At 42.8% G+C, this 14,942-nt stretch overlaps 2 protein-coding genes across 2 annotated transcripts in view; one reads left to right on the top strand and one right to left on the bottom strand.

Moving 5' to 3' along the window:
* The window catches only part of capn1 (calpain 1), an 18,985-nt gene extending 10,805 nt beyond the window's left edge, over positions 1-8,180 (top strand). Inside the window, exons 5-22 of the mRNA XM_017035853.2 lie at positions 3,027-3,160; positions 3,232-3,400; positions 4,347-4,430; positions 4,729-4,814; positions 5,183-5,257; positions 5,615-5,775; positions 5,906-6,066; positions 6,178-6,189; positions 6,270-6,481; positions 6,584-6,623; positions 6,710-6,775; positions 6,860-6,917; positions 7,056-7,120; positions 7,214-7,282; positions 7,381-7,459; positions 7,585-7,701; positions 7,796-7,854; positions 7,946-8,180. Coding sequence (XP_016891342.1) covers positions 3,027-3,160; positions 3,232-3,400; positions 4,347-4,430; positions 4,729-4,814; positions 5,183-5,257; positions 5,615-5,775; positions 5,906-6,066; positions 6,178-6,189; positions 6,270-6,481; positions 6,584-6,623; positions 6,710-6,775; positions 6,860-6,917; positions 7,056-7,120; positions 7,214-7,282; positions 7,381-7,459; positions 7,585-7,701; positions 7,796-7,854; positions 7,946-7,972 — 1,674 coding nt within the window. The 3' untranslated portion in view covers positions 7,973-8,180. The remainder of the gene's footprint in view (positions 1-3,026; positions 3,161-3,231; positions 3,401-4,346; positions 4,431-4,728; positions 4,815-5,182; positions 5,258-5,614; positions 5,776-5,905; positions 6,067-6,177; positions 6,190-6,269; positions 6,482-6,583; positions 6,624-6,709; positions 6,776-6,859; positions 6,918-7,055; positions 7,121-7,213; positions 7,283-7,380; positions 7,460-7,584; positions 7,702-7,795; positions 7,855-7,945) is intronic.
* Positions 8,181-9,554: 1,374 nt separating this feature from the next.
* Positions 9,555-12,508, bottom strand: pnp5a (purine nucleoside phosphorylase 5a). The gene is made up of 6 exons (XM_008320047.3): positions 12,318-12,508; positions 11,687-11,856; positions 11,490-11,593; positions 10,837-11,012; positions 10,558-10,748; positions 9,555-10,148 (listed from the first exon to the last, which is right to left on the bottom strand). The coding sequence occupies exons 1-6, from the start codon at positions 12,338-12,340 to the stop codon at positions 9,931-9,933; spliced, it is 882 nt and encodes a 293-aa protein (XP_008318269.1). The 5' UTR covers positions 12,341-12,508; the 3' UTR covers positions 9,555-9,930.
* Between the last annotated feature and the right edge of the window lie 2,434 nt (positions 12,509-14,942).

Genomic DNA, 14,942 nt, shown 5'->3' with positions numbered 1-14,942 from the left:
CAGTACATCACCACAGGAAGTCTGTGGTGATGTACTGACACACTTTCACAGCTGTTACTTCAAAACTCTGCTGAACTTAGAACACTGTAATCACTGTAATAAAAACTGATATTCACACCAAAAAATACAATTTGAAATCAGGGATTTTTTTCCACAGGAGTAAAAATATTAAAATATATTTAATAGTTGTGAAAATGTATCCAAATATACTAAATAAAACTATATAATAAAACTGTGGGGGCATGCAATAACCCCATGCCCCCACAGGTGGCCCACTTTCCCAACTTCATAGTTTTGACACTGAGATGGTGAAAGTTAACTAGAAGTCAGTGTGAGTAATTCAGCTGCGGAATAGAAGACAGGAACACTTGGCTGAGATCCAGAACTGACCATGACGTGAACATGCTGTCTGTCTATTGTGACCCGTCAAAGTGCTGCACAAATATGAGACAGAATCAGATTCATTCTGACTGCACAGACTCTTGTATCACTGTCATTTTTTTACCTGCTCTGTCCCTGATGAGCTGAGTCAGCAACGCTGTCTCAGACACGGCTGAGTACTTCAGAGATGAGACTGTCAGTGAGCCAAGTGTTGATAAAAGAGATGGAAGAAAAGACACTCTTCTCTTCACTCCTGGCAGCCACGTTCTTTAGTCAGTCATGAAAATGAGCAGTTGGCAGCTGTACGCAACCCACACTTATGGTCATTTGGCAGCTGCTACATGCTTTACACGCATTCACGTGCAGGGCACCCGAGTGTGCGCATGAGTATGCATGTGTGCATAACTAGGACTGTTGAGACATGTGATTGTCAGTGTTTCTGCAGAGCTAATAAATAAATAAATAAATAAATGACACACAGACACAGACACACAGACACAGATGTGCCTGGGGATCTCAGCAGGTGTCTGTTTTTCACAAATGTTTTCCAGACATGTCCTACATGCCTTTATTTTCTGCCTACACAAAGTCTGTTTATACAAACACACACTTACAGAGTCTGGTTTTTTTTTAATTTTCTGAGAGACTTCTTGTGTCTTTGTTTCTCTACACACAAACACATTTGCACAACAACACACACACACCCACAGACACACTCCCTGTCTGCTTCCTTGGGTGGAAATGTCAGTTCAGTTTCCTTCCCTGGTTCGTGCAGGCACATATTTAATTTAATCGCCGTGCATTACAGTTAAAGGATCGTAAATATTGTAAACACACGGCTGTTAACGTCACAAAGCTTTACCCTGGTTTCTTTAAGCTGACTTCTACTTCCTATGGAGTAACTGCCACTCATCTGTTAAACCTTCAGCCACATTTGCTCCATTTTGTGCTGTTTTAGAAAACGTTTTTGTTTTCTGTTATGTTTGTGGAACAGTATGTTGTTTTTTTAAAGATAACCATGAGTAATGGTCAATGGAAAATGTTTAAATGTGTTATTTTATTAACAATCAATCTAACTGATTGATTGTTAGATTACCAATCTAACTGCAGTAGTATAACCACCAGTGTGCATGAGTCAGGTGACTGCACAGCTGCACTAAAGGAGACTGTAGCAACTCTTTTCTTGTTGTTATTGTTTCTGCATGTATACCTCTGTTATTTGACTTGCAAATGCTGTTTGACAAGTCATTTAATTCCAATGACTCATCAAACAAAGCTCAATAGATCAGTGCAGGAGTACAAAGTCTACCCTCCCTAATGTACAACACAGTATATTCCTGGTTTTTACTTTGACACACTGCACAGTCCTGCAGGGGTTTTCCTTTTATGTGTTTGGATCCCGTGAGCCTCTGTGTAAATTACCCAGACCTGCGTGAGTCAGGCAAAATGTAATTATGAGCACTGACGGGGGAAATCTCCGTGGATCCGAGGAGTGAGAGAGGAAGAAGAGACCAGGCAATGGAAGGCATGAGGTGTAGAAAGGAGGAGGAGGAGGAGGAGGAGGAGGAGGAGGTTCTGGCTTGTACTGTGCTTTACACAGTGATGGTGTGTTCAAGTGTGTTAGTGGACACAGATGTGTTTGAACTTCATTCACCAGAGTGGAGCTGAGACTTGGAGTCAGAGCAGCTGTTGGTCTCACTGAGTGAAATGAGGTTGTGTGGGTTTCTGTCACTGCCACGGGCTACAGCAGTGTTTTGTGTCTGTGTTTGTGTTGCTGTCGTCAGTCTTATCTGTCAGGTTGCGACACAGCTCCTCCCAGTGGTGGAATGAACTCCGTCCACCATGTTGTTTTCCTCCCATTTTTTTTTTTTTTTTTTGGTGTCGTGTGGACACAAAATACAACATGCAAAGCAGCCTCCAAATGTACCTTTGCATGAATCCAAAAGTCCAAATGAAGTCGACATTTGAATAAACTACACTAGAAATACCTTTAAAATACACCTGAGGAAGAATGAATATGAGACAGTACAGACCGAGTCGACTTCTTCCTTGAACACATGTTTATGGAATTTTGTCAAATGCTGCAACATCACACTACTCCTGGGGAGTTGGCCTACACTGCACCCTGCTGGCCAGTGTCCTCGATACGAGCAACCACCCTTTGTAGAAATGGTTCACGGTTATAAGGTTATAAATCATATATAGTTTATAATGTGAAATGGATGTTTACTTTATCAACATTTTTTTGTTATTCGTATTTGGCGCTAATTTGTTCCACAGACAAAACGGAGCGGAACTTTGATTCGAAGAGTTAACATCGACAAAACGGAGCGGAACTTTGATTCGATTTGATTAATTAATTTGGAGACTTGACTTAGAGCCTTGATTAGACTCGTGGCATGAAATGGCTCGAAGTGACTCAGTGTCAAAAAGTCAGTGATCAGCTCGTTACAAAGAGAAGCACCAACCAGCCTCCTGAAAACTGAGGATGGTCCAAACACTAACACAGTGAAACCAGTAGGGGGAGACAAATGACAAAAGACCAACTCCATGACATGACCTATACTGCGTTGTAATCAACCTGCAAATGTGTATACAACATGTGCTGATTCAGCCTTGCAGCGCTAACGTTGGTTCTGCTGCAGTTCTGGCAGTTTGGTGAGTGGGTGGAGGTGGTGATCGATGACCGGCTGCCAGTCAAAGACGGGAAGCTGCTGTTTGTGCACTCGGTGGAGGGGACCGAGTTCTGGAGTGCACTGCTGGAGAAGGCCTACGCCAAGTAAGACTTGTCCCATTTAGAGATGTGAAGTGCAGAGTGAAGAGGTTCTCATCCTGTTGGTTGTCTTTTAGACTCAACGGCTGTTATGAGGCTCTGTCAGGGGGCAGCACGTCTGAGGGCTTTGAGGACTTCACTGGTGGTGTGACGGAGATGTACGAACTCGGCAAGGCTCCCTCTGACCTGTACAGCATCATCAGGAGGGCCATAGAAAGAGGGTCACTGCTGGGCTGCTCCATTGACGTCAGTACTGACACAAAAATGAAAATTTCACACGAATTTAGCACAGACCTAAATTTTTTGTTGTCGCTTTGTTCAGCTTTAATTTATCACGAACTTCAAACATAGCTAAAACCAATAGGAAATACTGTAATTTCCGGACTTTAAGGCCACTACTTTTTTCACACGCTTTGAACCCTGTGGCTTAAACAATGACGCGGTTAATTTATGGATTTTTACGGGCTAACGAAGTTCATACCGCTTGCCAATAGACCAATACATTTGAAGCAAGACATAATATTATTGAGGAAAAGGTACTTTTTTAAGAGCAAATTAATAATTTAACGTAAAACTAAAGTTTATATGTTCCCATATGTGCTGTCAAATAGAAAGCCAAAAAAGAAGTGGCTAGTTAAACTAGCTTAGCACAAACAATGGAATCAGTAAGCTGTATTAAATGGGAGCATAGCAGAATTTCAAAAATTATGCTAATTTTCTTAGCTAACACACAGGGTTAGTATGATCAACCAGAACATAGAATATGCTGTCAAATAAATTGCCAAAGAGGAGAATGAAGAACTCTATGCTAATTGGCTATGTTGACATATTAAGATGTCCTGTTTCCCAAATCACTCACTCGTTCCCTACTCCCTATATCAGTTATAGAATTATATATAGGTGTTTATATATACCGCGCTGTATAGTGTACTCAGATGTATACTACACCTTGTGGTCCATTGTGGGATACTTTGAGTGTCCTATATAGTGGACAACTTCACTCACTAAACACTCAAAATGGCGTGCCCCCTGTGCAGTGCACCATGTTGGCCATGACTTTCACAGTGGTGTTACTCTGTCAGCAGATGTCACTCCTACCGTCACATGCACAGCTCGCTCTTGGTTCTTTTTCTCAGTTTGTGAATTAAGATGTTGGACATCAGTGATCTCTGTCTCGCCTTACGCTTCTCAGATCACCAGCTCACGAGACATGGAGGCCGTGACGTTCAAGAAGCTGGTGAAGGGACACGCCTACTCTGTGACTGCTGTGGACGAGGTGAGGAAAAAAGGTTTACAAAAATGGCTACTAACTACTGACATGAAGGGAAACGTTGACCAATTACAGAGCAGTTTTTCAGTAATTACAGGATTGTTTGTCAATCTATTGAAGAATTTCTCTTCCAAAACCAAACTGTCTATGCTGCACAGCAACATGGAAAAAAGAAATAAACACACAGAACCATGAAATTTGACTTCACTCTACTCCGCACTGGCAGGGACTTTTATTTTGGAGTTTGGAGCATGTTCTTCCACCGCTCTGTTCTGATGCTTGTTTTGTTTTGCGGCACCTGTAGGTGGTCTACCGAGGAAATATGACCAAGCTGGTGCGCATCAGGAACCCCTGGGGTGAGGTGGAGTGGACCGGTGCCTGGAGCGACAAGTAAGTATGGCTCCATATACAGAAGTCGATAAAAGGACAACGTTTCAGTGTTTGTTTAAAGAACATCTTTCCTGCATTTTTTTTTTGTTCTCAATAAAAGAGTTTCAATTGTCCTGAACTCTGTTTCATGTAACCGCAGTTCTAAAACGCTCCGATTTCACCGCTGCGGTGTTACATCACTGAGTCTCTTTGATGAAGGAATGCGAAACGGCAGAGGGAAATTCTGCACGCTCATAATTGGAATGTTCTGTAGATTTCTAATGTGCGACCTTGACACTGGGAGGGAGAGAGAGCGTTGAGGTGTCTGTAGATGTGTGTGAATGAATCACATGAAGGATTTTCACCTCTGTGTCTTGTGAAACCTTCAGCTCCAGAGAGTGGGACAACATCGATCGCTCCAACAGAGATCGGTTGCAGAACCGAAGCGAGGACGGTGAATTCTGGTGTGTACACACGACGTCTTTGGTTTTACAGATGTGAAAAGGCAAATACATGATAACAAGTGAATACTTACTCCAAAGAATCTTTTTATTCAATTGTGATTTTGTTCCAGCAATATATACATGCCACTTTGGTCAGCAGAGGTCAAAGCTAAGGTCACTGTGGTCATCAGGGTCTAGTGAAGATACAAATGTTACACCAGAAAATCCAACATAAGACAAACCACTTCTTATTGTGTAAATTCATCCTTTTTGACAACATTTCCAAAGTGGTGTTCAAAAGACCAGGCTGATGATTAACACAGTGTGAGGAAAATATAAATAACCTCAGACCTGTCTTCCTTTACTCCTGTCTCTCAGGATGTCCTTCAGCGACTTCCTGCGAGAGTTCTCTCGCCTGGAGATATGCAACCTGACGGCCGACACGCTGCACGACACCCGTCTGAAGAAATGGAGCTCCTCCCTTTACCAGGGGGAGTGGAGGAGAGGCAGCACAGCAGGAGGCTGCAGGAACTACCCAGGTGAGGGGAGATGGAGAAGCTTAACTTTCCAACCTGTGTTTTCAGAAAGTTTGACCTCTGGGTAAAATAGGAACGTGGACCTCTGGATCAGTTTTTGAAAGGTCACATTGTTTCAACTTTTGTTTCACAGCAACCTTCTGGCTCAACCCTCAGTTCAAGATCTCTCTGCAGCATCCAGATGCCCCCGGCCAATCAGATTGCAGCTTCCTGGTTGGCCTCATGCAGAAGGACCGCAGGAAGAAACGGCGGGAAGGCAAAGACATGGAGACCATTGGATTTGCCCTCTATGAGGTCAGAGGTCGCCCAGATATTTTTTGAAACCAAAGGCTGATGAATATCTGCTCCGTGTGGTTGCTGCGATAACAGTCTCACCCTTTCACTTTTTTTGTTACTTTTCCACAGATTCCACGTGAGGTATGACTACTTTAACTTCAAACCAACGTTTGAGCATCAAATTGTTCGGCATTGTGCCGTAATTCCAACCGCAACCTTAGTTCGTTGGCAGGTCCGGTGTCCACCTGAAGAGGGAGTTTTTCCTCACCCATGCCTCCAGCGCTCGCTCTGAGACCTTCATCAATCTTAGGGAGGTCAGCTCGCGGCTTCGGCTGCCTCAGGGAGAATACATCATCGTCCCGTCCACCTTCGAGCCACACAAAGAGGCTGACTTTGTCCTCAGGGTCTTCTCTGAGATGCCGGCCGACTCTGAGTGAGTGTGAGCTCAGGAAATTAGATGTTGACATGAGTTTTGTTTTTGTGCATAAAGATTTTTTTATAAATACATGCACTGTTTGGTTTTGTTTTTAACCAGGGAGCTAGATGACAGTGTTGAAGCAGAGCTTCCAAATGAGGTGAGGTCATGCAAGGAACGCTCTGCGATGATATCAAAGGAAACAAACACGACCGAGTTCTGATTTTTTTGTTTTATTTACTTCAGACTCAGCTGGATGAGAGCCAGATTGACGCAGCCTTCAAGAATCTCTTCAGGCAACTGGCAGGGCCGGTTAGTGCCTTCCTGTCCTTGCAGGAAATAAATGAGACTCTAAGAAAACATTTGACAGTTTTTTATTTTATTTATCACTGACAGGACATGGAGATCAGCATCACCGAGCTGCAAACCATCCTGAACAGGATCATCAGCAAACGTGAGCAGGAGTTGCAGAGCTCTCTCTGAACAGGATCATCAGCAAACGTGAGCAGTTGCAGAGCTCTCTCAAAATGACAGGAAGTAACTGTGAAAGTGTTGACCTTTGTTATATTTCTTAAATGTTTTTAAATCACAGATAAAGACCTGAAGACGGACGGGTTCACAAAAGAAGCTTGTCGCAGCATGATCAACCTTATGGATGTATCCAACTTTTAAGGAGATACTGTTTAATATTTCTTCTTTGTTGGTTTTTGCTCCACTGTCACTGTCATTGTCCTTAACTTTGGGAATCAGACGGACGGCAGTGGAAAACTGGGACTGACAGAATTCCATGTTCTCTGGGAGAAGATCAAACGTTATCTGGTGAGATGAGCAGAATGTACCACGGAGCCCACCCTGCTGGTCGTAGCACCTGGGCAGTGATTGGTTCTTCATGTTTGTTTCTGTATGCTGTATTTCAGACCATATTCAGGCAGTTTGACTTGGACAAATCAGGAACCATGAGCTCGTACGAGATGAGGATGGCTCTCGAGTCTGCAGGTTCCTTTTTTCCTTACAAAAACTTAATATTTTGCCTTGTCGTCACTACAAATAATAGTGAGGGTGACTTGTGAATACCAGGTGTGGGTTACTACAGTTTTTGGACCATTTTATTCTTTTTGAAGGTTTCAAGTTGACCAACCACCTGTTCCAACTCATCATCCTGCGTTATACGGAGGCGGACATGGCAGTGGACTTTGACAACTTCGTCACATGTCTGGTCAGACTGGAGACCATGTTCAGTGAGTCCTTCACATGTAGGTCACAGTTATGCAGCATGGCAAACCAAAAGAGTATTAAAAATACTTTTCTTTCTCTTTGTTCCCATCTCTAAAGAAACCTTTAAGACCTTAGACACTGATGCGGACGGTGAAATCACCCTCAACTTCTTCCAGGTTTGGTCACAGACACATTACTAACCAAAGTCCCTACGTTACTGCAGCATCTTAGTCCTGTAGTGATCTGTTTTCTGGTTTTGTTCCACAGTGGATTAGTTTGACCATGTTTGCCTAGAGACAAGTGGACTCCGTTGAAAGCCCCGTGTCCGACTGCAGCCCACAGGCCTCGGGATCTGTCGTCTCGGAAGTGCCTTCTTTTAGCTCTACGGCTTCTCGTTCCTCTTCTCTGAGACTAAAGACTTGAAGACCATTTTTATTGTGCCTGCATCGGAAACGTGCCAATACGCCGTTGGTTGTAGCAATTTTATCAAGGAGAAAATCCCCCCAAAATTTTATTGAATAGTAACATTTTAATTTGATGCCAAACTGTGTACTTTACATACAATCATTTCTCCGGCCCTAAAATGGACACCATCAAAAAGTGTTACAATAACACCACCCACTTCAACACTGATTGGTCGAAACATGCTCAAAATCCATGTCAGTTTGTTCAAAAAGTATAAAATGATGATTAGTTTTTACAATAGCCAACCCGGCTTGCTAACATAGATTAGCATTAACTCACTGCAAGTTTTATTCTGCCTATATATATTATTCTGACTAACTCCTCCATAAACCATGTTCCTTTTGTAATGAGCCACAGTACTTTTGTTACAGCTGCTCTAAGCCATCCCACTTTATTGTTTAGGTATGATTGAAATGATAGCGTCAGCTGTTTGCTCAAATATTATATAATTTAAACACAACACTTTTATTGGAGTGAAGATTACACTTATCTTTAAGGTAGATAAAGTAGAGCTATCTGTTAGGGGTTGTGTAAACCATCGGTGAACTGATAAAAGCTTGTCATGTTCAGACATGGCAAACAAAAATATGATTTATATTCATCTGAGTGTGAGTGAATGTGCGTAATACTACAAGAAGTTTACAAACATACTTTGTCTACCTTCTGTGCCAATTGTTTGGGGTGAATTTGGGGGCTATTCCTTTAGGTAATTGTAATAATCCTGGTTAGCTTTAATATGCTACGGTACTTGCTTTTAATAATGCATGTCACATTTTGCTGCCTGTTTTCTGCAAAATAGAATTTTTTAAAACCTAAACCACAAGTGTGGATGTCGTAGTGATTTTAAAGAAGGGATGTACAGCGCCTGGGCTTACTCACAGGGATCAAGGTTCAAGAAACGTGCACGCTCACGTTGTATGCAGTTGGGTTTGTTCTTTCTTTCCTCTTTTTTTTTTGCCTGATTTTTTGTCTGAAATAGCAGCGCTGTATTACAACAAAAATGTATTGGAAAATATCCTTGGAGCTTTGGAATGTGAACATTTCATGTTTCACCTTTTTTTCCAGAAGAAAATGGTCCCAATGCCAAAATGTTTCTTCTGCCAAAGCATGGGATTTGCATCTTCAGTTCTTCTGTAAAAGGGATTGCCAAAGCAGAAATTTGCCCAGTGGTGCTGTCTGATTTTTGCAGCGTGATGATTATGTAACCTGATGTTTACAAGGGAACTTTTTTTTTTTTATCCTTTGGACCTGATCATTTATCACTCCATACTTTGGTTTACCATTTAACTTTCTTTGTAAACCTGGAATCTGCACTTTGGAAATAAAAGCTGTAATGTTTTAAATCTTTCTGCACCATCTGTCACAACCTTTCCTCCAAAAGAAAACAAGAAACACAGATGCATTACATTAGTAATAAATAATTTATTTAGTAACAAGGTTTTAGCTTAAAAAACAAGGCGAGCAAAACGCCACACATACACAACTTAATTTTAGGGAACTTTACAGCAGATTTTGGCTCACGGTTAAGTTAAATCAGGAACATTTACACAAACTGATTGGATATTTAGTTAGAACAAGAGGACGTGTCTCATTTAAAATAGTACAAAAACCTCCTCATCTGGAAACATGTTGGATGGTGGCCTGGTCACCAAGTTGATGTTTGAGTCAGATTCTCCTGGGGATGCTGGTGCAGCTTGGTCTGCAGCCCAACTGAACCAGTGACATCAAAAGTGGATACAAGTCTCTTTATAGTGTACGTCTGAGGCGTCTGAGGCGTCTGAGGCGTCTTAGGCGTAGATGTTGTTGTGCTCGATCCTTGTCACCAAGGTGGAAACCAGCCGCTCCAACTGCTCGGACCGCTGTTTACCTGTCTGAAGGACCTCCTCGTGGTTGGCCTTCTCCTCGCTGTCGTAGTCCATCACAGCCTGGTTGGTGATTAGCGAGAGGGCAAAGACACGCATGCCGCAGTGGCGGGCTACGATCACCTCATGCACCGTGCTCATGCCTAGAGAGTGGGAAATGACAGTGTCGGGATAAATATGGTCTTTATTGTTTGTTAAGAGTTCTTTGGCCCAAAGAATACATTTTTAGTCCCAACATATGAAACTAGTGCCACCTAACGGGAAGACAGTGAAGCCTAAGGCATAGGGACCAACAATAATCAATAATTAAGGAAGTCCTTAGATGACTCATCCTGACAGTTGTTATAGTTAAGGAATAAGTTAAAAACCCTCTTCCACGTGTAGTGAAAGACAGTTCTAACAATAAAGTCTTGTCCACCATGTCAAACTTGGCCCACATCAGATTCTCTGTGGGACTAATTTACTTGGTGTTCACGTAGAACTGGCAGACAGAACGTGAGGCTCAAACGTTGAAGCCATGGAAGAACCTTCCTACATCTTTACAACACTCACCAACAGCATCAGCGCCCAGTCGGTGCAGCATACGACACTCTGCAATGGTCTCGAATGAGGGTCCACTCAGGACGCAGTAGACACCCTCGCGAAGAAAGTCTCCATAGCCCAGTTCCTGTCCGACCTCCATGGCCAGCTGCTGCAGCTCTCTGTCGTAAGCGTCAGACATGCAGGGGAAGCGGGTGCCGAACCTGTGGATCACATCAGGACGTTCTTCATTAGACTTTAAACACAGGTAAAGACAGGGAGAAGACAGATCTGTTCCAGATAGGATCTTACCTCTCATCGTTGGGTCCAGACAGAGGGTTGTTGCCAGCGAACCCGGGCATGTTGATGTGGTCTTTCATGATCATGATGTCTCCAACTTTGAAGTCCTGATTCAAGCCACCGGCGGCGTTGGTCAGAATCACTGTGTCGACGCCGAGCAGCTTAAAGATTCGAATAGGCAGCGTGATCTAAAAGAAACCAAAACAGAAGCTGGAATTTAGTAAAAATCTAAGATCTGGTCTTAACTGGTGACATTTCACTGTAAAATGTGTAGCTGTCGGCTAAAATTAGTCAATACGTAGGTAGAGATTAGTTTGTTTGTATACATGAGTCAAACAACCTTTGACCGTTTTAGCCAAAGAACAACTTCCAGCCTAATGTGGTTGGCTATCTTTGGAAGTCGGTCCATATATGGACTTTAGATCCTGAACAAATCAGAATCCATGTGATCCAATAACTCTTGTAGCCTTCACAAATTGAGGCCTAAAAATAAGTAACATTGATATGAGCCATCCAGCAATTGAGATAAGGACTACAATGTGTGTATTTTTGTGTGTAGTTTTGAACTGACGCTAAATAGATATACAGTGTCTTTGGTGGTATAACATAGAGGGCATCTTTCTTGCTGGAAAGGTAATTTTCTAGAGAGTATTAAAATAACACACCTTCTGTATTGGATACCCCTCGTACAGGTGGAATCGCCCCTGCATGCAAACACACGGCCGACCCTTCAGTGTGCCGAACACCAGCCGTCCTGCATGACCATGCACTACAGGAGAGAGAAAGACACGTGGTTAAATATATGAACCCAACCTGACTGATGATGATGTGGACAGGGTCTGTCTGCCTGTGATATAATTACCGGTGCTCTGGGGGAAGTTGGGTATGTCCCTGTAGTTGAAGACCACCTGGTCCTTCAACAGGTTAGCCAGCCCTCCGAGCCCCGAGCCGCACACGATGCCGATTCTGGGTCGTATGTCCGTTTGGGCCATCAGCCAATCGGCTGTGGCCTTGCATTCCTCATAAGTGTAGCTGCGTGGTGGAGAAAATGGTGGAGAAGTTAGGAGGAGGCGGCAGAGTGTGCAGCACGATTCCTTTTTGTCCCTTTAATGTTGGTTTGATTTTCTAATTTGAGAAGGGCTACTAATATGGACATGTCATTGAAGGGCCATGCATTCCAGATGAGTCACACCAACACTTCCCTTCACAGGCTGAACACACACACACTCACACACACTAAAGTATAAATAAGTACATGGTGTCCCTCATCTAAAGTCCATTTACTATTTGTCCATTGACTCCAGCGTTAAAAAAAGACACACTTTACACAAAGTGTAAAGCTGTTGCAGCTGTTCTCACGCGCCTGCGTACATTTGCCTTGGCTGCATGCCCAACATTCACTTCTGCAACCTTCATTGAATGGACATGCCATGTGCTCAGCAGTTCAGGGGCAAACAACTACCAGAGTATAATTTCTTTGAAAATGCACTCACCCTTTGTTTGTCTCTGAAAACATGATGGACGACAAGGAAAATAGGTTTAGAAAAGAAAAAGATTTAAAACTTAAAACTTAATAGTAAGGTTCCAAAAATCTTTGTCAAATGAAAAAATGTAAGTAAAGTAATTTAAAAAAAAGTTTGGTTTAAATTTTTTTTTTTTTAAAAAAAAAGTTGGTTTCTGGTTTGTTTTGCTGTTCAAGTATTCTAGAGTTCCGTCTGAACAGTGGCTGCAGCTCCTGGGATTTTTATAGGCATCACACACTGCCCTCCCACCCACATATACCCCCCACCTTCCTTTGAATGACGCAGGCGGATACCGCAGCCCAACTGGTCGATTGGACACACCTTCACAGGCGTGTGTAATACAATATGACAAATGAGTGAATGATGTGGTCTGGTCGTCCTCAGTCACGTGGGAGACCCCCCTCCACCCCCCCCACAAGAGGAAGTCACATTCCTGGCAGCTGCTGCTGCAACTATCACTGTCAGTAACTACGGAATGACGTTTGGAACCAAACTTGTGTGACTTCAGTTTAACACCAGTCACTTGGAATTCCACTTATAATGTCATTACTCCTAAATCAACTCGTTACAGCCACAATCATGCATATATTTGGCCTAAAACAGAGTTGAGGCCTAGTTAAAATTCATAAAGATTTATTGATGGACTCGACAACTGAATAAAGAGTTGTATCATCTGCAAAAAAAAAAAAGATAATTTTGATACATTCTTTGTGCGTCAGGATTTTAAATATGAGTGTTTTATTGTATTTAGTGTGAGTGCTGATACAGTAGTTGACTTAAATCTCATTAAAAAAGATGAAAATCAACAACAATTTTGTTATCGGTATGAGAAGTACTTCTACTTAAGGTGTGCCACTGATTGGGTAACGACAATCTTATTATGTTTCCAGCCATTAATCATTACTCTCCGGAGTGGTGTTAATATTCTCAGATATCTGAAGGCCACCCAGCCTATAGCTCTTTATTGCAGCTGTAAATCAAAAACTGGCACATGATATAATTTAACAATACATTTTTATGTCTTCTGTTGTGGGCAGAATGATAAGTCTAAATAAACACACAGGTCAGGGCAAACTTGTTTGCGTCCACAGTCTCTACTCTTGCATCACTGATCCCAGGAAACGTCAGCAGCAGCAGCAGCAACAAACGGCCGCCGTCACAAACCAATGCTATTGATCAACACTCACGCGCTTGTGTTTTTGTTTAGTTTTTTGTGTGTGTTGGAGCTGTGGTAAAAAGATAGAGCTACAGGGTTCACCATCAGCATGAGTCAGGATGGACGGCCTATTTGACACTATTATCTTTATGGCTTTCCTTCCCACATGTTAACAAACCACTGGTTGGTTCATTATGTTCCGTCTCTGATCCAAAGCACACTGTGCCCTTTTCATTGCTGTCCTTGCCAGTTAATATACAAACCAGTGTTAACATCAGTTACTCTGACACAGACCTTCATGTGGCACCTCTTACTGCAAACAATATTTTTATTAATCATTCATGTGGGTGTTACATTCATGATCACGGCTGACTGTAGTTGTCATTTTGGAAAAGAACATTCAGGATGGTTAAAGGGACTTTTAAAAAGGCCTTTTTTTTAAGAGTTAGCCAGAACAGTTAAAAAAGAATGTGACTAAATGACTAAAAGTCTGTTGGCAGAATAGCTTTAAACAAAAATAGCAAATACAGTACTCAAAACGAATCCTGGAGTTAAAAATAAAAAGTCACAGAGAAGTAGCATTATATCGTATTGTCACAACGGCTGTAATTTAGCCGTAACGGCAGGAAACGTACGGCTGGAATAGCTACAAATGAACCAAAGTATAACCTAAACAATTACCTTGGGTCATGACTCCATGGATGTGGCAGCAGCAGCGATGGGTCAGCTGACTCAGACTGGCCGCAGAGGTTATGTCAGGAACAGGGACATATGGCTGTTGTCCTACGTCACTGTGTATTGACTTTTTTTTGTCAGTGAGACTACACTCTCCAGAACAGTAAGCAGCCGTACGCTTGTGAGTGGCCGGCTATTAAACCACGACGTCACGTCACTGTGTGACCTGTGTGACATTCAAGTGTCCAAACACAGCGTAGGAATGTATGGCGGCGGTAAGAAGAGACATTGACAGATAATATCCATCCATCCATCCATTTTCATCCGCTTATCCGTTTCCGGGTCGCGGGGGCAGCAGTCTCCACCCAAATCACATTGCACCGTACCAAACCTTCCTGCAGGTGGTCAGTCCACTGGAAGGTACCAACCGCCCTAACCGGGATTCGAACTTGCCCAGGAGGTGAATCCTGGGGTTCCACACCAATGACAGAGACATTGCCTCTGGGCCAAAGCGCCACTGACAGATAATATGCTCCAAGCAATTGTAAAGAAGCAGTGTGGCGACATTTTGGATTTTCAGTTTATTCGTCAAACGTGGACGTTACCACACACTGGAATATCAGCCTAGATATGACTGAGCGCTGTCTCACACTGTACCTGGCTGTGACCCCTGCCTTACCAAGACAGGAAGTTCGACGTAATGACCCTGAAGTCAACACACTGGACCACTCGATGGACTGTGACCTCGATAACGTATCAAACGT

Source organism: Cynoglossus semilaevis, chromosome 1, assembly GCF_000523025.1.
Source record: "Cynoglossus semilaevis isolate Cse_v1.0 chromosome 1, Cse_v1.0, whole genome shotgun sequence".
Classification (NCBI taxonomy): domain Eukaryota; kingdom Metazoa; phylum Chordata; class Actinopteri; order Pleuronectiformes; family Cynoglossidae; genus Cynoglossus; species Cynoglossus semilaevis.
The sequence above is the reverse complement of the archived record's forward strand: the minus strand, read 5'-3'. Positions and strand labels throughout refer to the sequence as shown.

Bases quoted from the DNA above. Each gene is read 5' to 3' on its own strand.
- pnp5a (XM_008320047.3), bottom strand. From the start codon at position 12,340: ATGTTTTCAGAGACAAACAAAGG. The intron at 11,594-11,686 runs GTAATTATATCA...TCTCTCCTGTAG, and splicing joins CAACTTCCCCCAGAGCACCG to TGCATGGTCATGCAGGACGG. The intron at 10,149-10,557 runs GTGAGTGTTGTA...CCCACTCTCTAG, and splicing joins ACTGGGCGCTGATGCTGTTG to GCATGAGCACGGTGCATGAG.